This window comes from Adiantum capillus-veneris, chromosome 17 (genome assembly GCF_014529385.1).
Source record: "Adiantum capillus-veneris isolate H3 chromosome 17, ASM1452938v2, whole genome shotgun sequence".
Lineage (NCBI taxonomy): Eukaryota > Viridiplantae > Streptophyta > Polypodiopsida > Polypodiales > Pteridaceae > Adiantum > Adiantum capillus-veneris.
In genome coordinates, this window is record NC_140947.1 from 85,553,917 (window position 1) to 85,575,237 (window position 21,321).

The following is a 21,321-nucleotide window of genomic DNA, read 5'->3' on the forward strand; positions in this document are numbered from 1 at the left end:
TTTTCATGCCATGTTAGTCAGTCCATGTTCCCTTGTTAGTCACGCCACCCGAGGGTAACGTCGGGAAATCACCAAACGAATTCAGTGATGCATTTAAGGACCAAGGCTGAGAGAGAGGGACAAACCCTTGTAACTCACAGACCGTACTGAATCTTGCCCAGGTGATAGTAGGAGTAGGGTGCCCAAGAGGCACTATAGTGGATGTCGGGGTGACAGTGGTAGCAGGTTCAGTGGGTGAGCTGGAGATCGGAGAGAATGACGAGGGTACCACAAGTGGTGAGAATGGTGTGGTAACAGTGGCAAGAGTATAGACGTAGAGAGAGGTACCTAGGAGAGAGACCACCTCAGTAACAGGATTGGGCGTACCAAGAACAGCGGAGCTCTCGACAGCCTCTAGCACTGTAGAGACGAGGACGGAGGTAGAAGAAGGAAGTTGTGGAGGATGCGTCGCCCGAGTCTGGCTCTCTGAAAATGGCAGAGGTCGTAGTGTCTCTGCCGTATTTTTTACCACTTTGACTCTTTTCTTTTGTTTCCTCTTTTGATCATCTGTGCCAAGAGACTTTCTTTTTGCTTGCGATGGCAAGACTGCATCCTCATCCAATTCAAGAGGGTTGATGTGGATGTTTATCACCCAAGCCAATAGTGGCGCGGCAAAACATTGGAAGCTAGATTGAGGTGACTGCACTTGTGCTCTAAACCTTTTCACCCTGGTCTGCAATGATGTAAAGAGGACCTGATGAAACCCACAAGGTATATTCTTGATTAAACAGTAAAGACCATCACATTGTGGGAATGTGGTAGGTACTTCGCATTTCCCCTTCGGTCCTTGAGCATCCCTCACTAAAAAATAATATCTGAAAACTACTAAGAGAGCTTTGTGATGCTACAGATTCGGATGATCTGGTTCGAACAATGCCTTGCATGCCTGTATGGTAGCAGCTTTAGAGAGCTTTGAATATTTCCTAGTACTCGGCTGCAAGGAGGGAAAGTTGGTCATCCCCATTGCATGTCCTAGACGCGCCGGTGTCGAAGTGAGTCCTCTGACTTTGGGAAAAAATTTCAGCTTTTCAGGAATCATGCTGATAGGTATGTCATCAGGAAGGACAGCTTCAGCTAGCGATGTTACACCCAAGTTGTCCAATTGGTCATGTGAGAGAACATCTGTAAGAGATGGCTTGGACTGCTGCATGTGAAAATTCAGGGAAAATTTTGTTATGTGTTTTGTTTTATTAGGCCTGGCAATTTTATGACTAATCAGGTGACTCATTACTTTCCTTTTCCCTTTTGGATCCTTCTCCTATGCACTTGAGCTACCACTGTTTGAGCCTGAGCTGGAATATGCATTTGATGCCGAGACCTTGTAACTTTCGTCAGATGGAGCATTGGACGTCATATCCGTGACCCCATGGCTACTAGGATCTGATTCCACTTCAGTTTCATAATTGGCCTGCCTATGTGATTGAGGCCTTTTCCTCAGCGACGGTTTTTTGCCTCCTGCCATAGCCACCTGATTGACGACTATCTGCAAACACTGTAGCAGTATTTTTTCAAAACCCCAAAAGCTTATAGCAGTGAGCTCACTGCACACTAGATGTTGTTAGGCCCACAAGAGCATACATAAAAAACATCCCCAGGATCATACATACATTAGTACATCACTGTATGCCCCATGCAGCAATCGCAATTCTGTATACAGCATAATCCCGATTTCTGTGCTACTGAAAGCTGAAAGCTGGTATCTTGAAAATCTGACTAAGAGCAGGTGAATTTCGATAGCGAGTACGCAGCGCAGTATGGACGGATTGTGTGCAGAGAGGTGGAGAGAGCCGAGTTGATCGTGCCAAGCCTTGCGAGCAAGGCCGAGGATGTAGAGTAATGTGCAGGTAGACTCGTTTAAGGTTTGGTCGAGGGGTGATGGTTGGATAGGACAAGAGGGGAGAGGCGAAGGTGGGTAGGGGCCGAAGGGAGGGGCGAGAGTAGATAGGGGCGAGGGTGAGGCCGAGGGCTGGGTATAGGGGACGAGGGCCAGAGGCAGATAGGGGCGGGCAGGGGGGAGGGCTGGTGAGGGGGGGCAAGGGGTAGATAAGGGGCGAGGGGGAGGGACTAGGGGCGAGGGCTGGTTAGTGGGGGGCGAGGGGTGGGTAGGAGGGAGGGGTAGGTAGGGAGGAGGGGTTTAGCACCTGCTGGCAAGTCTATCTCTTTTAAGGGGGAGAGGAGAGAGCGAATCCCGAGAGGGGGAGTTCAGTTGTGAATCGGATCAAAAGGTTATGAGGGAAAGGGTGGCACCTGCTATCTACCTCATGAGGAGCCTCAACCTAGCTAGGAGGAGGAGGAGGAGAAGGACGAAGGGAAAGGGGGCACAGGGGGATGGCCGCAGAATAGAGCCAGTAGTAGAGTGTAGTGTAGGAGTGTGGCCTGGAAGAAGGATGAATCGAAGAAGGGCCAACAAGTCACTGCTCTGAGCTCTCTCCTCTTCTTGAGTAGGCTAGGGGTGTCTGTCTCCGTGTGTGAGTGAGGCAATAGAGACAGAGACACAGAGATAGAGATACATAGAGATATAGATAGAGACACAGAGACAGAAACAGGAGGATGACAATCCAATCTATGAGTGAATTCAAATAATTAAAAAGAACAAGCTGGATCATAGTAGGATACCAAAAACCAAATTATATCAATGAGATAAGAGCAAAATGGAAGCTGGAGAGAGCTAAGGAGGGGACAGTCATATGGTTGTCGGTGGGAGGGATAACATCACCAGATTTCTAAAGAGTCAAGGCGAGTGATAGCACTTGATTCTGGATCCATTTACCAGCAGCAAGGAAACACCTTCCAAAGTGACTAACGGGACAGCCCCCTGTGGCAAAATCTCTTGTACCATGAATGGCCTTGCAAGCTAGGACCAACTTCTTAGCTTTTTTCAGATATTTAGCTTGATAGAGCAGCACCAGTATCCCTTGCGTTATTTTCGCTTTTTGAGATGGCGATCATGCCACGCGTTGCGACGAAGTTGCTCGGCTTGCAGAGCATGCGAAGCTAACATCCTGCTTTCTTCGAGAGAGACGAAAGAGATTTGGATGCAATCCCCACTGTGACGCAAACGCTTCCCACTCTTGCTGAGCCTGAGTTAAACTCGTATGGTGCAAGTGCTTCTAGACCGAATGCTAGCTGGAATGGGGTGTGGTTAGTGGTTGCTTTGAAGGAGGTGCGATAAGCCCAGACTGTGCCGAGGATAGCTTGAGCCGTAGAAGTTGGATGCAGGTGACAAGCTTTCCTGAGAAGTGTGATTAGCACTTTGTTAGTGCTCTCGGCTTGCCCATTTGCTCTGGGATAGTAAGAACAAGATTTGCGATGAAAAATCTTGTAGTTCGTGAGGAGTGTGGAGATCAGGTCGTTAACGAAATGACTACCTCGATCACTGGTGATTTCCAGAGGGCATCCAAACCTTCCAAAAATATTTTCATACAAAAATTTTGCGACAGTGGCTGCTATACAGTCGATGGTAGCCACTACCTCGGCCCACTTTGTTGCATAACCCGTCGCTACTAGGAGATACTTATAATTGCCGGGTTGAGCAGGTGGAGCCATTGGACCAACAAAGTCCAAGCACCATTGCTTCGCCATAGATACCTGCAGAGGGCGATTGGATTGCTTGCTAGACTTGGGCGCACATCGTTGACAGACATCACAAATCTTGACATGAGCAATAGCATCTCTGAATAGATAGGGCCACCACAAGCCTATCTGTAAGATTTTTTGCGCCGTAATGTGACCAGGGTAATGGCCACCTGTAGGACCACTGTGTACATCTTCCAGAATGTGGTCCACTTCATGAGGGGAGACTGAAACCGGCCCGTGGGGCGATAGGCTACCCGAGACGAGAATTAACACTTATGCACACACGTCTCAAAAGCTAGAATGTTCCGAGCAGACGCCGACAACCTGCAGGCCCCAAAATCGGTGCCCCTTTCGGTATTTCTCTATACTTTTGAGAGGGTAAATTACAAAGTAGAGTCCTGGGAATCCTTTACCTGTATCCCACTAGATACCACTTGTTTTGGCCAAATTTCGACAACATAACCCCAAAACTTGCACGAAACCAATTCCCCTATTGAAACTGTCACGTGACACATCCCAACCCTATGTGTCCGTGGACAAGCTACACCATAGGAGGGTTTCCGTCAAGTCCAGTCAAGTTAGATTAGAAGTGATCTGGCACTTTTGTGAGTCTATTCGTAGACCGTGCATGCCCAGTCACTCAGTGTAGATGCATATCCTCTGGTTGCACCTTGCATAAGCATAAGCATTTTCATCAGATTCAATCAGAGTCAGTTTGGGGATTTTTCAAATGACTTTATCTCATTTTTCCCTATTTTTGACAGTTTTCACTTATTTATTAAGTGACTTTTGTTGGATACTCAGTAGGGCACATTGGGTAAGTTAATTTATAAGCAAACCCAAGTTAGCACAAATTGGCAGATGAGCCAAGGCGCACAGCAGGCTACCAAGCAACAGGTGTTCCCTCCCTCTCTCAGCAAGACCCTCTCCAAGCCGACTTGGTGAGGCCCCTTCCACCCGCAGCCATCAACGTTTTTGCTTCTTGCATACCTGGTGTATCCACCCCCAACCACCATCGCCATCATCCTCATGCTCCTAGCGTTTCCCTAGCACCAACATCAGCAACCTCAGCCCATTACTAACGCTAGCAGGACAGAACATCCAGCCTTTTTGGATCATCATTGGGACAGCTTTTTCAGCATTATATGACTTGCTGGGACAGCGTTTTTCAGCCTGAGACCTCCTGCTGTGGCAGCGTTTTCAGCCAAGTTGTCAACACCAAAAACGCAGCCTAAAGGAGTAGGTTTTTTCACAGCGTTTTTCCCTCAGAATTTCAGCCGACAAAGCAGTCAATTTCAGCCATATACAGCAGAGGAAAACCAGTCAAGTCAGCCCCGAAAGTGGCACAGGTTTTCAGCTTTTGCCCCTTTGCGGACAGCAAATAAAGAAGCATCTATTTCAGCCCTAAAATCTTCATCGTCTTCACCAACATAGTTCCCGTTTGCATCAGTCCATTGCATTTGCATTGTACGCATTTGTGCAATCAAGTAAACCACTCTCGCTGACGAGAGTGGGGCCTTCGGAGGAGGGTTTTACAACCTCTCGGTGTCGTATCTCTTCTCTCTCCTTCTCTCAGTCTCATTCACTTGCACGCACAATATCCACTCACTTTGTTCGTGATCATAGCACTCTCCATAAGATGGAAAGCTTTCTCTTTCCTTAAGAACTAAAAGGAACCTTGAGCAATAAAGATCACTAATCTTGAGAAAATACAACATTCATTCCGCTGCACCTTACAAAAACTCTCTTCCACTGGCATAAACCCTCTGATTCCTGCCCAAAAACAATCAATTCAGCACGCTGTATTTACTGGTTTTTGCCATTGTTTCATCCGCAAACAGTCCCCTAACTGTCCTTTGCCAGTGGGGCACTATTTCCAATGGTTCTGGCATCCGTATGGCTGAAAAAAAGTCAATTTACAGCGCATACACAGCATTGAAAACGCACCTGTACAGTGAGGTTATGACCCTCACCGGTGCCTGCTTTGGAGTAGCAGTTAGCTACCCCTGTTCCTACTCAAGGAGGCTCTTGCCTCAACACAAAAGCATGAACCTACACAGCTGTACATCAGTCAAATGAAGAGCCCGCTTGTGAGGCATCACATAACTGCACGTAAGGGAGAGAGAGAACAGTGTGTAGTGTGTAGGGCATCACTCCTAGCACCACACTATACATGAGAGGGAAAGAAAGCACTCCATAGCTGTCAACCTCTGACAAGTTCTCAATGAAGCATCCCCCCAACATAAATCGAACGCCCCCTCTTCTGCGCTTGACCTGTAATGCATTTGTGAACAAATAGATGCAAAAGGGGAAGATTTCCATGGCTGCCAAAACCTGTGTATCGCTGAAAACGCAGCAAGACAGCCCTGTAAACACGCATCTGATGCCTTCCAATGCTGAAAATGAGCTCCTTGGTCCTAGGTAAAGTCATAGGAAGCTCAAAAATGGAGAGAAATGGCTAAAAATCAGAGTTATCAGCCTCCAAAACTGCTCCAAAAAAGTCAGTTACCAGTTCTGTTCTCCCAGACTTGATAAATTGGCCGAAAAGTGCCACTTGGCACTCATGCATGCAATTTCCCCGCATTGGGCTTCCCGCTTAAAAATCTCTTAACTGGTGCATCAATTAACTTTGCAGCAGAGTAATAAAATGTTCCCCTTGTCATTCTGAAGCTAATGATACGAACAGATTTCATGGCCCAAAATAGCAGTTCCCTAAATTTTAGGGGATGCTTCCGTTGGACTCCCATTGGTCATCTGACCATCAATGCCCACTAGGACCGCATCCAAAACTGCAATCTAGTCAAGCTGTCGGGTACTTTCCTTTGGTGACCCCACCTTGACATTATGCCTTTATTGAGTTCACTTCCTCGTATCCACCAACTTGCTAAGTGCGACGGGGAGACCTACATGACCTTGCACTGAGCCGACAAACTTCCCGTTTGCGGGTGAAACTACCGTTCACATTGGCCATACAATGTCCGACCATTTGCAACTTCAAAAAGAGGGTCTCAAAAATAAAACAAAAATCATTGGAAAAAAACCAACAACTAAGGTTAGCAATTGCCACGTCCTCCTGACAGACGCACCTACGTAGCACACCATCTGGTCCAAATTTGTAGAGTTGTCCGCCAATCAAAGAGAAGAGTCTAGACTTCAGCAAGAATCTTCTATTTTGCAAGGGAGAAGCATTCTCAGGATATAGGCCAGTAGAGAGCAGATGTAACACATCTCCATACAATTCCGGGGTCATGTCGACCTTCAAGAGATGACTATCCAGAAAGTCATCATCAACCCCAGTATCTGGCTCACATGTGTGTATGCGAGAGAGGTGGTCGGCCATGACGTGCCGCTTGCCTGGACGGAGAACTACGTCGAAATCAAATTCCTAGAATATCAATAGCCACCTCCAGACTCTTCCTGCAACTTGGGCTTTATTCAGAAGATAGCACAGCGCATGATGATCCGTGGCAAACCCTAAATCTGCCAAAAACCCTAATTTCCAGAAACCCTAACCCTAACTGCTAGCGCTCATGCCACGTGGCAGCAGGCACAGATTTCCGGAGATTGCAGGCACATGATGACGTGGCACTGTACGGTCATGTCCGCTTTTTGCAGCGTGAAATACGACAGCCATGAATGTTTTTTCTCCTACGCAATTTGAGCTATAGAGATGGAGAGAGCTCCATTGCTTTATTTTAAAAAGCCCTATAGAGGGTTTGAGAGAAAGAAGTTTTTAGCTTTTGATTTAGAAGCTTTTGGGGCTCTGCTTTTGCGCATCCCTTGTAACTTTAAATAAGTGGTTTGGGAATTCACTTCTCAGAGCATCTGGACGCAGAGTCTGAGAGTGAAACACGAACTACTCTCTTGAACTGATTACTACAAAAAGAAATACCGAAAGGGGCGCCAGTCTTTGGGGCCAATATCTCTAGGCACGGAACTCCGCCGGGCCAGTGCAAATCTATTGTGATCTGTGAATTGTTTGAAGTGGTTATTTGGTGCTGTCACGGTTGATTGTTGACTTGGAGTGTCCAAGTCTGTTATAGTCCGAATTGCGCCGGGAGACGTCTACAAGACAGCCTTTCGGACTACTTTTGGGTTATTTGAGTTTTTGGTGATGCCTTTTGGCTTAACCAATGCTCCTGCGACATTTAACCGGATGATGGACAGGATTTTTCGAGAGTACAGACTATTTGTTGGCACTTTCTTTGACGACATCATTGTTTTCTCCAAGAATGAGGTAGAACACAGAGATCATCTGCTTCAGGTCTTTCAGGCATTACGAGATCACAAGTTAGTGATTAATGCAAAGAAAAGTGAATTTTTCCTACCAAAGATACACTTTTTGGGACACATTGTCTCAGCAACTAGAGTGCAAATGGACCCGGCCAAGATAGAGACTATCCGTGATTGGCCCCCGATTTGAAGAATGTCCATGAAGTTAGAAGCTTCTTAGGACTGTGCTCGTACTACACGCAGTTCATACGAAAGTTTGCAGAGGTGCTTCCCCTTTGCATATCTTGACACAGAAAGGAGTCCCTTTCTCGTGGGGATCCACAGAGGTGACTGCCTTTCGGACCTTGAAAGAGAAATTGACTACGGGACCAGTTTTGACTTTGCCGGACTTGCAGAAGTTATTTGAAGTATATTGTGATGCTTGTGGTCGTAGTCTGGGTGCGGTCTTGATGCAAGAAGGCCATGTCATTGCTTACGAGAGCCGATTGTTCTCTAGGCCAGAGATGATAGCACAGATATATGAGAAAGAGCTTTTGGCGGTTATCCATGCTCTTACTCAGTGGCGGCATTACCTACTCGGAGCGGATTTTACTGTCTTTACAGACCATCAGAGTTTGCGCTACTTCTTGTCACAGAAGCAGCTTTCAGAAAAGCAGATGCGGTGGGCGAACATCTTGTCACAGTTCCACTTCCAGATTGTCCATGTTCAGGGACAGAAGAATGTGGTGGCAGATGCTTTGTCTAGGAAGCCGTTGGTTCTGGCTATTTCCGCGATATATCATAGGAGCTTCGAGGATATGGTCGATCAGTATGCCACAAATACAGATTTTGCAGATATTTTCACACGGATACGGGATGGGGAGACAGTAGCTGGATACTCCCTTCGGGAAGGCTACTTGATGAAAAAGACTATGTTGTGCGTTACACAGCCGTTGAGGGAAAAGGTTATGACTGAATGCCACTGTCCACCTTTTAAGGGTCACCGCGGCATTGCTACCACCATGAAGGGGGTAGAGAGATACTTCTTTTGGCCGAGACTCAAAAAGGATGTGGAAGAGTTTGTGCGCAGTTGCCTAGTATGCCAGAAGGTCAATTTTGACAGGCATAAGGCACAAGGATTGTTACAACCTTTACCCATACCCACCCGCCCCTGGGAAAGTATTGTGATGGATTTCATTTTTGATCTCCCGAGAACACAGAGTGGTCACGATGGTATCTGGACTGTTATTGACAGATTTAGCAAACAGGCTCATTTCATTCCAATGAAGAAAACAGTCAAGCCTGATCACTTAGCGAGACTGTTTGTGGCCCAGATCTTCAGATTACATGGCATGCCTGAGACGATTGTCTCCGACAGAGGCCCCAGATTCACGAGTTTGTTTTGGAAGGCAATTTGGGAGAACATTGGCATGCGGTTGCAGTTCTCGTCATCGTTCGACCCGCAAACTGATGGGCAATCTGAGATTGCAAATTCAATGGTTCTAGATTTATTGAAGTCTTATATCTCTGATCAAAAGACTCAATGGGAAAAGTACTCACCTTTGGTGGAATTTGCCTACAATAACACGATACACTCTTCGACGGGGAAGGAGCCATTTGAGATCGTTGAAGGTGCTGCGAAGGTTCCACCCTTCCTAAGCACGAAAGATAAGATCTTTGAAGCGGATGAATATACGCGAGATTTGGATACGGCTTTTGCCAAGGTTCGCGAGACTTTGCAGAAGTCTCAAGAACGACAGAAAAAGGCAGCGGATTGCCATCATCGCGACATGAAATTGAAGGAGGATGATTGGGTGCTCTTACGTTTTGAGAAGGCACGCCCACGAAAGAAAAAGGGAAAGGAGAGGCTTTTTCCAAAGCTTAGTATGCGATACTACGGACCTTTCCAGATCATTGAAAAGATAAATGATGTCTCCTTCCGATTGAAACTGCCAAATACTTGGAGAATTCACAATGCATTCCATGTGAGTCTCTTGAAACCTTTTAAAGGTGATGTGCCTGATGATGGGGAGCCTGATGAGTTACCCGAAGTGGAAGAAAACGAGGAGATCCTTGTTCCTGAACAGATCTTGGCACATAAGGATACGAAGAATTAAGGTAAAGTCCGAAGGCGGTAAGGTAAAGTCCGAAGGCGGTTCTTGGTTAAGTTCAAGAGCTATCCTGCATTGGATGAGAAGTGGATGGAGGAGGAGGACCTAGCAGATACTCCTCAGATTGTGAAACTTTACCTCGATGCTTTTGGTTTAGCATAGTCTACTCCAAATGAAACCCAGAATTCAGCTTGGCCGAAGATCTGGTGCAGTGGGATGCACAAGAGGGGAGTCGCTCCGCTCCTTTGTCAACAGATGCCTTGATTTAGATACTAGAGTCACTGATGTCTCTTTGAGCTTCAAGGATATTGAAATCTGACAGCATTCTGCTGTATGACTTTAATAAAATGGAATTCCTGATTATTATACTGATTTGTTCTTGACTTCTCTTAAGTGCAAGAACTGATAAACGAAATGACTGCAGCATTTTGGTCTAATTGATCTCGAATAGACATGGTTGCAATAGGGGTTAGTCAATCGGACATCGATGAGCTCCCGATTGGACCTAGATGTGATTGCTAGCTACATTGTCGATAAATCATGCTCTAAGATCCGAATGAATGTTGAATGTCATGTGATGTCCTGTGATGTCTAGTGATGTCGTGTGATGTGACTGTCGATTTGGCGTAATCTCGGTCGATTACAATGCTTTCAAGAGGGGGGTATGTCACAAAGTGATGACGTGGCTACGGACAGCAAAAACCCTAATTCCTGCAAACCCTGAAATCTGCCAAAACCCCTAATTTTCAGAAACCCTAACCCTAACTGCTGGCGCTCATGCCACGTGGCAACACATACAGATTTCCAGAGATTGCGGGCACATGATGACATGGCACTGTACGGTCATTTCTGCTTTTTGCGGCGTGAAATACGACAGCCATGAATGTTTTTTCTCCTACGCAATTTGAGCTAGAGAGATAAAGAGAGTTCCATTGCTTTATTTTAAAAAGCCCTATAGAGGGTTTGAGAGAGAGAAGTTTTTAGCTTTTCATTTAGAAGCTTTTGGGGCTCTGCTTTTGGGCATCCCTTGTAACTTCTTTTTTTTTCGACACACCATAGGGCCCACAGGGGGAGGTGCTTATCCCTTCCAAATATTAGCCATGTTACATGGTCGGGCAAGGGCCGCGTACCATCGGGCAAGAGCCACGCGTAGGCATCACCATGGCCACCTAATTGATGCACCACATGCTGGGAACGACGGAGAGAACTCGTAGCAACCAGCTAGGAACCTCCTCCTCGGGTGACCCACCCCAAGAGGAGGATGCACTCGAGTGTCCAAGGGCAAGAGCCCTAGCAACGTGAACACCAGGTGAGCACAAGGTGTCCCTCTAGAGTGTGACCCAATGGGGGATTTGAACCCACAACCCATAGGTTGAGAGGCCAAAGCCTTACAGTTAGACCAACTCTTTGGGGACGCATCCCTTGTAACTTTAAATAAGTGGTTTGGGCATTCACTTCTCAGAGCATCTGGACGCAGAGTCTAAGAGTGAAACCCGAACCACTCTTTTGAACTGATTAATACAAAAAGAAATACCGAAAGGGGCACCAGTCTTTGGGGCAAATATCTCTAGGCACGGAACTCCGCCGGGCCAGTGCAAATCTATTGTGATCTATGAATTGCTTGAAGTGGTTATTTGGTGTTGTCGCGGTTGATTCTTGACTTGGAGTGTCCAAGTCTGTTACAGTTTCTCCACTCTTGATCATATTCTGACACTCAGAGCCATCATTGAGGAGGGCAGGTCACATGGGTGACGGATTTATTGTAGCTTTGTGGATTTCCGCAAAGCATTTGACATGGTACCGACAGCTCGATTGATGCACAGATTGCAAGAGATGGGGGATTATGGCTCTATACAGATCAGGGATGGGACATGTACGCACTTCGGAGGGGATATCTGGTTTAGTTCACTCCACCATTCGGGTGAAACAGGGTTGCCCATTGTCTCCTACTCTATTTGGTATGTATGTTGATGAGGCATCTGATTACATTGACAAAGAGGGTGATAGAGGTGCTTAGCTGGCAGGGACATGGATCCCATTGTTGTTATATGCTGATGATATTGTGTTGATCTCTGACTCACCAGAGGGTATGCAGCAACAATTGGATGTATTACACAAATTTGCAGAGGATAGTGGATTGTCTGTAAACCTTGGTAAAACCAAGGCTATGGTGTTCAACACCACACCACAGTGGATCAGGAGATCAACACCGACTTTCACATAGGGTCAAGAGATTGTAGAGTATACAGATGCATACACTTACCTTGGGGTTGTCTTCCCTGGGCCGAGGTTTTCTTTGGGGAGAGCAACAGAGACTAGACTAACTAGAGCTTTTGCGGCCTTAGGAGGCTTGGAGAGGATGTTTTCGCAGGTTCAGTTCCAGGAACCTCGGACAAAGTTATGGCTCTTTGATACTTTAGTAGCCTCAGATATGTTGTATGGGGTGTAGACATGGGGACCTTCTGTAGGCCAGGATGGTTGGAGACGTATGGAGAGGCCCTTGGTATCTATGATCCCTCGACTGTTCAAAGCCAAGGCCTCCGTACCCCACTCTATGGAGATTGAGGCACTTACCAGATCAGTCTCCTTTGTGCACAGCATGTGGGATACTACTAGAGACAGATATGCTAGACTAGCCCTTGAGTCTTCCAGACAGTTAGCTCTTCAGGGGGACACTTCATGCTAGAATGCACAAATGACATCATGGTTTCAGACGCATGGTTTCACCATGGACGGGCTGCCCCCTTTCCAGTACTCTCTTCAGGCACCCTCGATGTCTCTTACATGGGTGGAGATTACTAGACTCATTCGTCAGGACCTGATCCAGTTGGATACCAGGAGAACATGGATAGAGCCGCCACAAGAGTTGGGCACGAAGATGGCTTTCTATAGAGAGCATCTTCTCCACCTCACTTTGTGATTCGACCCAGCTACATGGACACACATATGTCTCATGGTTTGCGGTGTGCCATTGGTCAGATACGTACATCCTCACATCAGCTGGAGATTGAGACTGGTAGATTTAGAGGGATACCAACAGACAGCAGGATATGCCGCTTATGCCAATTAGAGCCAAAGACAGAGCTACATTACATATGTCATTTGACAGTGTACTATGAGATACGGGTTTCCACTGCTTATTCAAAGAGGGCTTCGGTCCTTTCTCTAGGGTCATGAGTTATGAGGATCAGAGTTGTCTTAGGCTATATCTACTTGAGTTACACAGATATAGAGACACTTTACTGGGGAGAGATAGAGAGAGACAATCCCAGAGACAGATTAAAGATTTCTTTTCACTAGATATGGGACAGCCAGAGGAGCAGTCATCATTGTAGAGCTCGGCCCACACTCATTCGACCACTACCAGCACTCTCATCGGCCGAGCACTGGAGCTACAAAGATATAGACAGCCACGATTGAGGGGAGGGGCTACACAACATCGACGGAGACTACAGCAAAGGATTCGAGCCATACTCTCTCGATATCCAGAGTACAGATGAGGATTGATTCGCCAGATAGTATCTAGTTCTTTTGTATCCAAACAGTATTAGATTCACCATTTTGTAAGATTGGTCTCATAGGTCATTTTGGCCTTTTGAAGACGTTAATATAACATTTCATCTCTCTCTCTCTCTCTCTCTCTCTCTCTCTCTCTCTCTCTCTCTCTCTCTCTCTTCTAGTTCTTTTCTAGTTCTTTTGTACCCAGACATGGTATTAGATTCACTATTTTGTAACTGATTGGTCTCATAGGTCATTTTGGCCTTTTGAAGACGTTAATATAACATTTCATTTCATTTCTCTCTCTCTCTCTCTCTCTCTCTCTCTCTCTCTCTCTCTCTCTCTCTCTCTCTCTCTCTCTCTCTCTCTCTCTCTCTCTCTCTCTCTCTCTCTCTCTCTCTCTCTCTCTCTCTCTCTCAGACTTAGGCTTAGGCTTGTACCTACTGGAAATACATCGGCACAGGGATAATCTAATGAGAAGACAAAGAGCACTACAGCCTCAGAGGCAGATCACAGATTTCTTCGGATCGAGAGAAGCAGGAGGGGAAGGAGAAGCAAGAGACCAACAGCCAGCACAAAGGAGTACCCACATCCATACCAAAGGCACCCTCATTGACAGGGCGATTGAGCTTAGGAAATCGAGACGACCACGTTCGAGATGCAGAAGCACACTTCACCGGAGGAGACTACAACAAAGGATAAGAAGCATTCTAGCCAGACACCCAGAATGCTCCTAAGAAGTTTATTTAATACTTTGTATTTAGTTTTTCACATTTATTTTCACACTTTCACATTTTTTGCACTTAGTACTTCAGTACTAAGGTACCCAGACTTTGTAACAGATTCACCACTTTTGTATCAGTTTGGTCTCATAGGTCATTCTGGCCTTTTTGAAGACGTTAATATAACATTTCATTTCATTTCATTTCTCTCTCTCTCGCGCACGCGCAAGCAGGTCTGCAAGAGGAAAATGGCGGGCTGCTGAGCGTGCAACTCTCTGTCTTAGCGCGAGCAGGCCTATGGAGGGGACGACCTGCTGCTGCTGAGGTGACGAGTTGCACGCTGTGGAGGTGACGACCTGCTGCTGCTGTTGGGGATGAGTTGCGCGCTGTGGAGGTGACGACCTGCAATGGAGAGCAGCGTGCAGGGCCCGTGGGGCAGCAAGGTACAGCAAACCCCCCCCCCCCCCCCCCCCCTCTCTCTCTCTCTCTCTCTCTCTCTCTCTCTCTCTCTCTCTCTCTCTCTCTCTCTCTCTCTCTCTCTCTCTCTATATATATATATATATATATATATATATATATATATAGCGCGAGCAGGTCTGCAAGAGGAAAATGGCGAGCTGTTGAGCGTGCAGCTCTCTCTGTCTTAGCGCGAGCAAGCCTGCAGGAGAAAAATGGCTGGCTGCTGAGCGCGCAGGTGGGCAGAAACGCAAGGGGAGCAAGTCGCGCAGGGCTGGAAACGCAAGGGGAGCAGGTACACAGGGGAAGCAGGGCTAGAAACACAGGTCGCGCACAGGTGCACCCTCTCTCTGTAGCGTGAGTAGGCCTAGATGGCGCAGATGAGCAGCAGCTGCAGCTCTGCGGTGAGCCTACAGTGCCAAAGGGACCAGCAGGTCACGCTCACAATCTGCAGCAAGTGGTGCCCGCCAGTGAACAGAGGGCAGGTTTGCACGGCGCTTGGGAGCAGGTTTGCATGCTGGCAGGTTTACGTTGCAGGCTGAGTTCAGTCCTTTGCAAGAAGTTAATGTGCGTTGGAACAACAGCCTGAACTACAACAAAGCAGCTCTCACCACCAGGTTCAAATAGGGTGCGTCAATCAGCAGCAGACCAGCGACTGTGCAGCACGCCCTCACGGTAAAAGCAAAGGAAGGGGGACTCCCGTAGATTTAAGGCTTGTAGGAATAGAAAACAGGGGCCGTTATGATGGAGGTCATGAGCGCTTCACCAGTCTGCAAGTCCCGTACGAAGGCAACCTTCATGCTTACAAACAAGCAGATAACACAAGTGGAAAGGGAGATGAAGGAGTGGAAAGCAGAGATGGAAGGATGGTGGAAGGAGAAGGCAAACCTTCTTCAAATGTTCCTCAACGAAGACACGCAATGGAAGAAGGAGAAAGAGGACCTACACGTAGAGATACAAGCACTTAAGGTGGATTCACAAGCACTCAAAGAAGAGGTCTCAACCCTCAAGCGAGAACTTGTTGATAGAGCAAGCAATGGACTAGAGGAAGGTGAATTCCAGCCCTCGGTGATAGAGGAAATCAAGGTCAAGGAACAAGTACGGATGATCAAAGAGGAAGAGAAACAGAATGGGGCAAAGACATCCTCGTGGGTGGATGTAATCACGAAGACACAGAAGAAGGCGGATGAGGCCGAGAAATGGATAGAAGTCGCTAAGAAAGGGAAAGGGAAAGAAACCACATCTAATGACTTTAGAAGAAGAGCAACGAAGGAAGACTAGAGCTTTGCACATACGAATAAACCGTCTAAAAGACCGAGATGATTTGGAAACGGAAGCCAAAGAACTTCTCCGCATGATGGGTAGTGAGGCTACTCATACAAAGGCATGGAGGGTAGGGAAGAAGACACAAGGAAATGGGGAGACTTCAAAAGAAAGAGCTCTAATCATGCGCTTCCCATCCATGGAGGCAAAGAACGACTTCATGAAGAAGCGTCCTATACTAAAGAAAACGGGCATATTCCTTGGAGATGACCTCACACTCACACAGCTTGCTCATAAGAAAGAAGTTATGCCCGAGATAATGACAGCTCGAAAGAAGGGGAAAGTGGCCTTCTACAGGGATGGACGAGTGGTTATTCTGGAGAAGCATCCCGCATGACAGTGCGAGACCTATGGGACCACACTCAAAGTGGCTACATGGAATTGTAATGGATCTTTGCGCCTTGATGTAGGGGCCTTTGAGGATAGTTTCACAGGGAGAGACATCATTTTCTACCCTGAGACGCATCAGGCCCCGTGGCAGTCCATGCCCCATGTGAGCGGATACAGATGGGAGAGAACTTGTAGACAGGAGACTCAATCAGAGCACAGAGGACGAGGTTCAGGAGGAGTGGCAGTCTTATTCAGGGAGGAGCTTCAGTCTCTGTAACATATAGCTCGTAGGGATGAACATGCTAGGTACATGTGGGTGAGACTGAAGGCAAAGACAGGCAGATATCTCTACATCGCTATTTGCTATTTCCCTCCCATTACGTCAGTTTATGCATCAACTAGAGGACAATCCCCCTTCTCTATTTTAGATGATAATATATGGGAGTTTTCCAGAGATGGCGAAATTATTATGTTGGGGGATTTCAATGCTAGGACTGCCCATCACCAGATAGTATTCTATGATACCTCAAAGGAGTTGATGCGCGAGCTCGATATTACAGAAATGGGCCTGTCTAGATTATCACAAGATGAGGAGCACACTGAGTATGGCAGATACTGATTGATATGGGGATTGCACATGGATTGGCCATTTTGAATGGCTTACAGAGATTCCCTGCAACTGGTGGTTTTGCATGCTTTCCACAGCGACATGGCACTAGTACAGTGGATTATGTTATGGCTAGGACTCATTCCTTCCTTTCAGGATTTCGTGGTGGAAACTAGGCCGGTTGGGATAGCAGTCGATCATGCTATCTTGTTTTTTTGTTTTGTTTTGTTTTGTTTTAGGAGTCGGGTAGGGCACGCCCGGAAGCTCTCCTCATACACCAGAAAAGTGCACAAGAAGAACGACCAGGACTATGCACCCAGAATCCTAAGGCAGACGCTTTTGTCACTAGTTTCCTATGGACTATGAGAGGCCAAAATTATCCACACTCTTAGGGCCATGACTATTCCCTTGAGAGACCCATTTCGCCAACTTGATTTGGGTGTGACAGCGACCAAGTACCTCTGTTCAGAGGCCCAGGTACTGCGTGACTTGCTTCGGTCTTCCCTTTGGAGTTGCCTCCTCCAAGTAACTTATCGCTCACCTCACTAAACTGCCTTTGTAACCGGACGGTTTTCCCCTAGGAAATGCCATACCCACTTGGAAGGGCATCGACTCACAGGTGGCGTCCACTAAGGTTGGTGGTGTCTCCCTTTTGCACCTCCCAACCCCTTTTAGGTGAAGTTGACCCCTCCGGGGGGGAATGGCACTTGGGCGCTCTTGTAGCTCATCTGGCTTCGCTTGGGGAGAATTACGTCATTTCCCTCGGAAGGGATCGGATTCAAAATAACAGCATAGGAAGGGGAGCGTTATCTCCCCATCCGCCTATGCAGAGCACCCAAGTACCGGGGTACAACTTCATCGAGGAACTTCGCCACAGGCACGTGCCCAGCGGTTCCGTCCCTCGAGTGCGGATCACGACGTACCCAGAAGGGCATCCGCTTCCCGCGAGCCTCCCCACCAAGGAGGATAACGGTCATTTCTTCAGGGTCCAACGAAGGGTCACTATCGTTGAAGGTGGAGTTGAATCGGTTTAGCCAGCACCCCTTAGATTCATCAACCGCGGAACAGTCGTCAACAAATGCGAAAGCGAACGATCCTCTAACTGGGAGCACAGCGTGCAAATGCTGTGTCTGCGCATATAACTATCCGCCAGTTTGAGCCCACCTACTCTCACGAGAGCCAGCATTCTCTCCTCCTTCCTATTCACTATAGTGCTCCTATTGAGCTGCAGCAGGTAGCCACGAGTTTGTTCAAAGCCAGACGCCTTATAGGGCTCCAACGCAAGGCACGAATGCCTCTCGTGCCACTTGTCCCATGCGTGGTAGCGAAATGAGCTAAAGTCAGTCGCTGGGATATACTTATTCATCCAATTCTGGGTTCTTGTCGTCCAAGTCCACATCTTGAACGGTTGGTTCTTAGGCTTCTTGTTTACCAAGGAGCCTATCCAAGTAGATGAAACCGAGTTGTACTTGTCAAAAGCCCTTGCTCGTTGTCCCCCACAAAAGGCAGGTACGGGTGGTATGTTAAACTCGTGATGGAGAGTTGCCGTCCCTATAGAGGTTGACCTTGCTCCCTTTCCGAGTAACATTCGCATACGAGATGGCTCGGTTTGCCAGTAGGTGTTGACATGCAAATAGGCTTTTCCTCCCCTTGTTCTCTCGCTCCTTGACGATGCTTTCAATGGAGAAGGTCGAGTCTACATAGATGCCAAGGTACTTGTACATTTCACCTACTGCAACCATCTCACCACCCAGAATAAAGATTCTCATATAGAGATCCTGCAGGTCTCCGTGGAACACCGTGACCATGCATTTATCAATTCCAAAGGTCATGCCCCAGGTCTTTGCCCATTCACTTACCTTGTCAAGGCTCGTTTGTAGGCTTTCAGGAGAGTCAACAAGTAGAACCAGGTCGTCAGCAAAAAGGATCCTTTAATTCTCTTGAGGAGGTTAGGTACTTCCAGGCCTCATGTTTCCCCATCTGCATCTAAAATATCGTTAATGTATATATTGAATAGACAGGGCGATCCCGGGCATCCTTGGCGGACTCCCCGCTGCACCGGAATCGGATCCGACAGTTGCTCCATGTGTCGGACTTTAACAGAGGTGGACCTGTAGAGCGCTTGGAAAAATCTAAGTGCTCGACCTTGCAGGCCAGCCGCAACGAGCTTTAGGAACAACGCCTCGTGCTGTACTGTGTCGTACGCCTTCTTGAAATCAATGTAGGCCACATAGGTTGGTTTCCCATCCTTATGACGGAGTTTCACGATCTCCTTCAGACATGCAACTTGCCCTATGCATTCCTCATTAGTATGGAATCGTGCTTGGCCGGGACTGAAGAAGTTCCTCTTTTCAAGTATATTAGTGATCCGCCTAATCACGACCGTAGTGAGGATTTTTATGGCAATAGAGATTAACGTGATCCCGCGATAGTTATCAGTGTTGGTCAAATCGCCCTTCTTGGGGATTGACACAATCACTGCGTCGCTAGCGCCGGCCGGGATGTCTCCGGTGTCATAAATACCATCAATCATGTACAAGTATGCCTTGCCCATCTCCGATCGTGGTTTACGCGGATCCGATCTAAGCCCCTTATCCTTCACAAGCAGCTTAAAGAATTCGGGTGGTAAACCATCGCCACCCGTTGCCTTGTGCCTCTTCAATCGTCGACAGGCCTCCCGTACTTCATACCAGTTCAACAGGTCACATATCTCAGGCATACCAGGCCAGATGCGCACGTGTTTGTCATACCAAGCAAGCGGATTCTTGTTGGTACCGTCCGTATCGGCAAGTACCTTGGAGTAGTAACCCTCCCATACTTGTAATTGCCTCTCTGGTTCCGTTACTAACTCCCTATTTGCGTTCGAAGGTTGATTGGCAATAGTTCCTTGCCCCTTCCCAACTATTTTCTTGAGGTGGGTAAAGAATTTCTTCATTTGACTCTCCCTCAGGAGCTCATTCCCTTTTCCCACGAAGCGCTCGAAGGATCTTTTGTTACTGTCACGGACAACGGCCTTCGCACGAAGTGCTATTGCCTTGTACTCCCTAACCGCTTGCCGGCCAGCCCTAGTGTTCGCAGCTTTGTTCCTCACCTTATTCCAAGCTTTCCGGCGCGCATTAATGAGTCTTCGAGTCCGAGGTTCGAGTCGACAACCTGACCTTGGCCTTGACGGGGGCTTCGTGGCAAGAGCTCCAACCTCCTTGGCTATTGATGTAGCAACGGAAACAAACTTGTCATAGCATTGTTGGGTCGCACGCCTGTTCTCATGCTCGAGGTGCAACAGAGTGTTCCATCGATTGTCATCGAGGAACAACCTACAATTCACATCTATCTTACATGCATCCAATTTGGGTACGGATGGCATAGTAGCTTTGGCTGCTACTCCCGACTCCACAGAGTGTAGGTGGCACACTAGTGGCCAATGATCTGACAAGTCTATCCCCCTATGTACTGTATTGTTGAGAGAGGTTGTCTCGTATCTTGTCTTTCACTCTATCGTTCCAATTCAACACAACTTCATTGGGAGAGGCCTCCACACATACTCGGTATACCTTCACGAGGGAGACGGATCACGTGTACACTAATGAGATATACAGGCAGCTATGCACTCAGGAGCCAGGACGATCACTAGATGAGCTCACCCAGATTCTAACAGAGACGCTACATGATGCAACCTCAGAGGCATATCCCCACAGCCAACCTACACGCAGACAATCTGGGAGCTGGGAGCATGCCTCAGAACAGTTGGTATGATGAGGAGTGTAGAGAGATGAGGATCAGATTACAGCGAGAGGTGCTCATGGGTACAACTACACATAGATAGTCAATGATTATCTTCCGCCGCCTAGTGAGATGAAAGAAGAGGGCTTACCTATCTCAATTAGAGCGTGATTTGTACCAGCTGTTTATCAGTCAGGACTCTAGTGAAGCATGGAGGCTTTTCAATGAGTACTCTCCACCGCCAGCCATCACTTCCACAGACATGGGGGAAATATGCTACATCTCTCTACACAGCATCAAGGCAGCCACCTTTTCCTGACCCTCCAAAGGCATGCCCAGAAACATGTACTTTCTTTATTGCTGAGAGGGTAAGGAAAGCCATTGACAAGATGAAGACAGAAAGAGCACAAGATCATGATGGTCTGGTAGCAGAGCGCTTTATCCATGCCAGATATATGCTTGCAGAGCCTCTTGCTATGATGTTTGATAGAGCCATGTATGAGGGTTTCCCTAAGACTTGGAGTATGTCCACTATCGTGCCTATCTTCAAGTCGGGAGATCCTATGCTTCTTGGGAATTACCAAACCATCATGGTTGGTCACACTCTGGCTAGGCTACATGCATCAATTCTTGAGCATGAGTTGAGTGGATGGGCAGAGAGAGAGGGCATACGGGCAACAGGACAGGCAAGGTTCGGGAGAGGTTTCTCCACTCTTGACCAGATTTT

The 21,321-nt window shown here is 47.4% G+C and overlaps 1 protein-coding gene across 1 annotated transcript in view; it reads right to left on the reverse strand.

Moving 5' to 3' along the window:
- Positions 1–18,825: 18,825 nt before the first annotated feature.
- Positions 18,826–21,321, reverse strand: part of LOC147437621 (Polynucleotidyl transferase, ribonuclease H-like superfamily protein) — a 37,861-nt gene continuing 35,365 nt past the window's right edge. Inside the window, exon 8 of the mRNA XM_086485976.1 lies at positions 18,826–20,188. Within this exon, the coding sequence (XP_086342102.1) occupies positions 18,841–20,188 (1,348 nt within the window). The 3' untranslated portion in view covers positions 18,826–18,840. The remainder of the gene's footprint in view (positions 20,189–21,321) is intronic.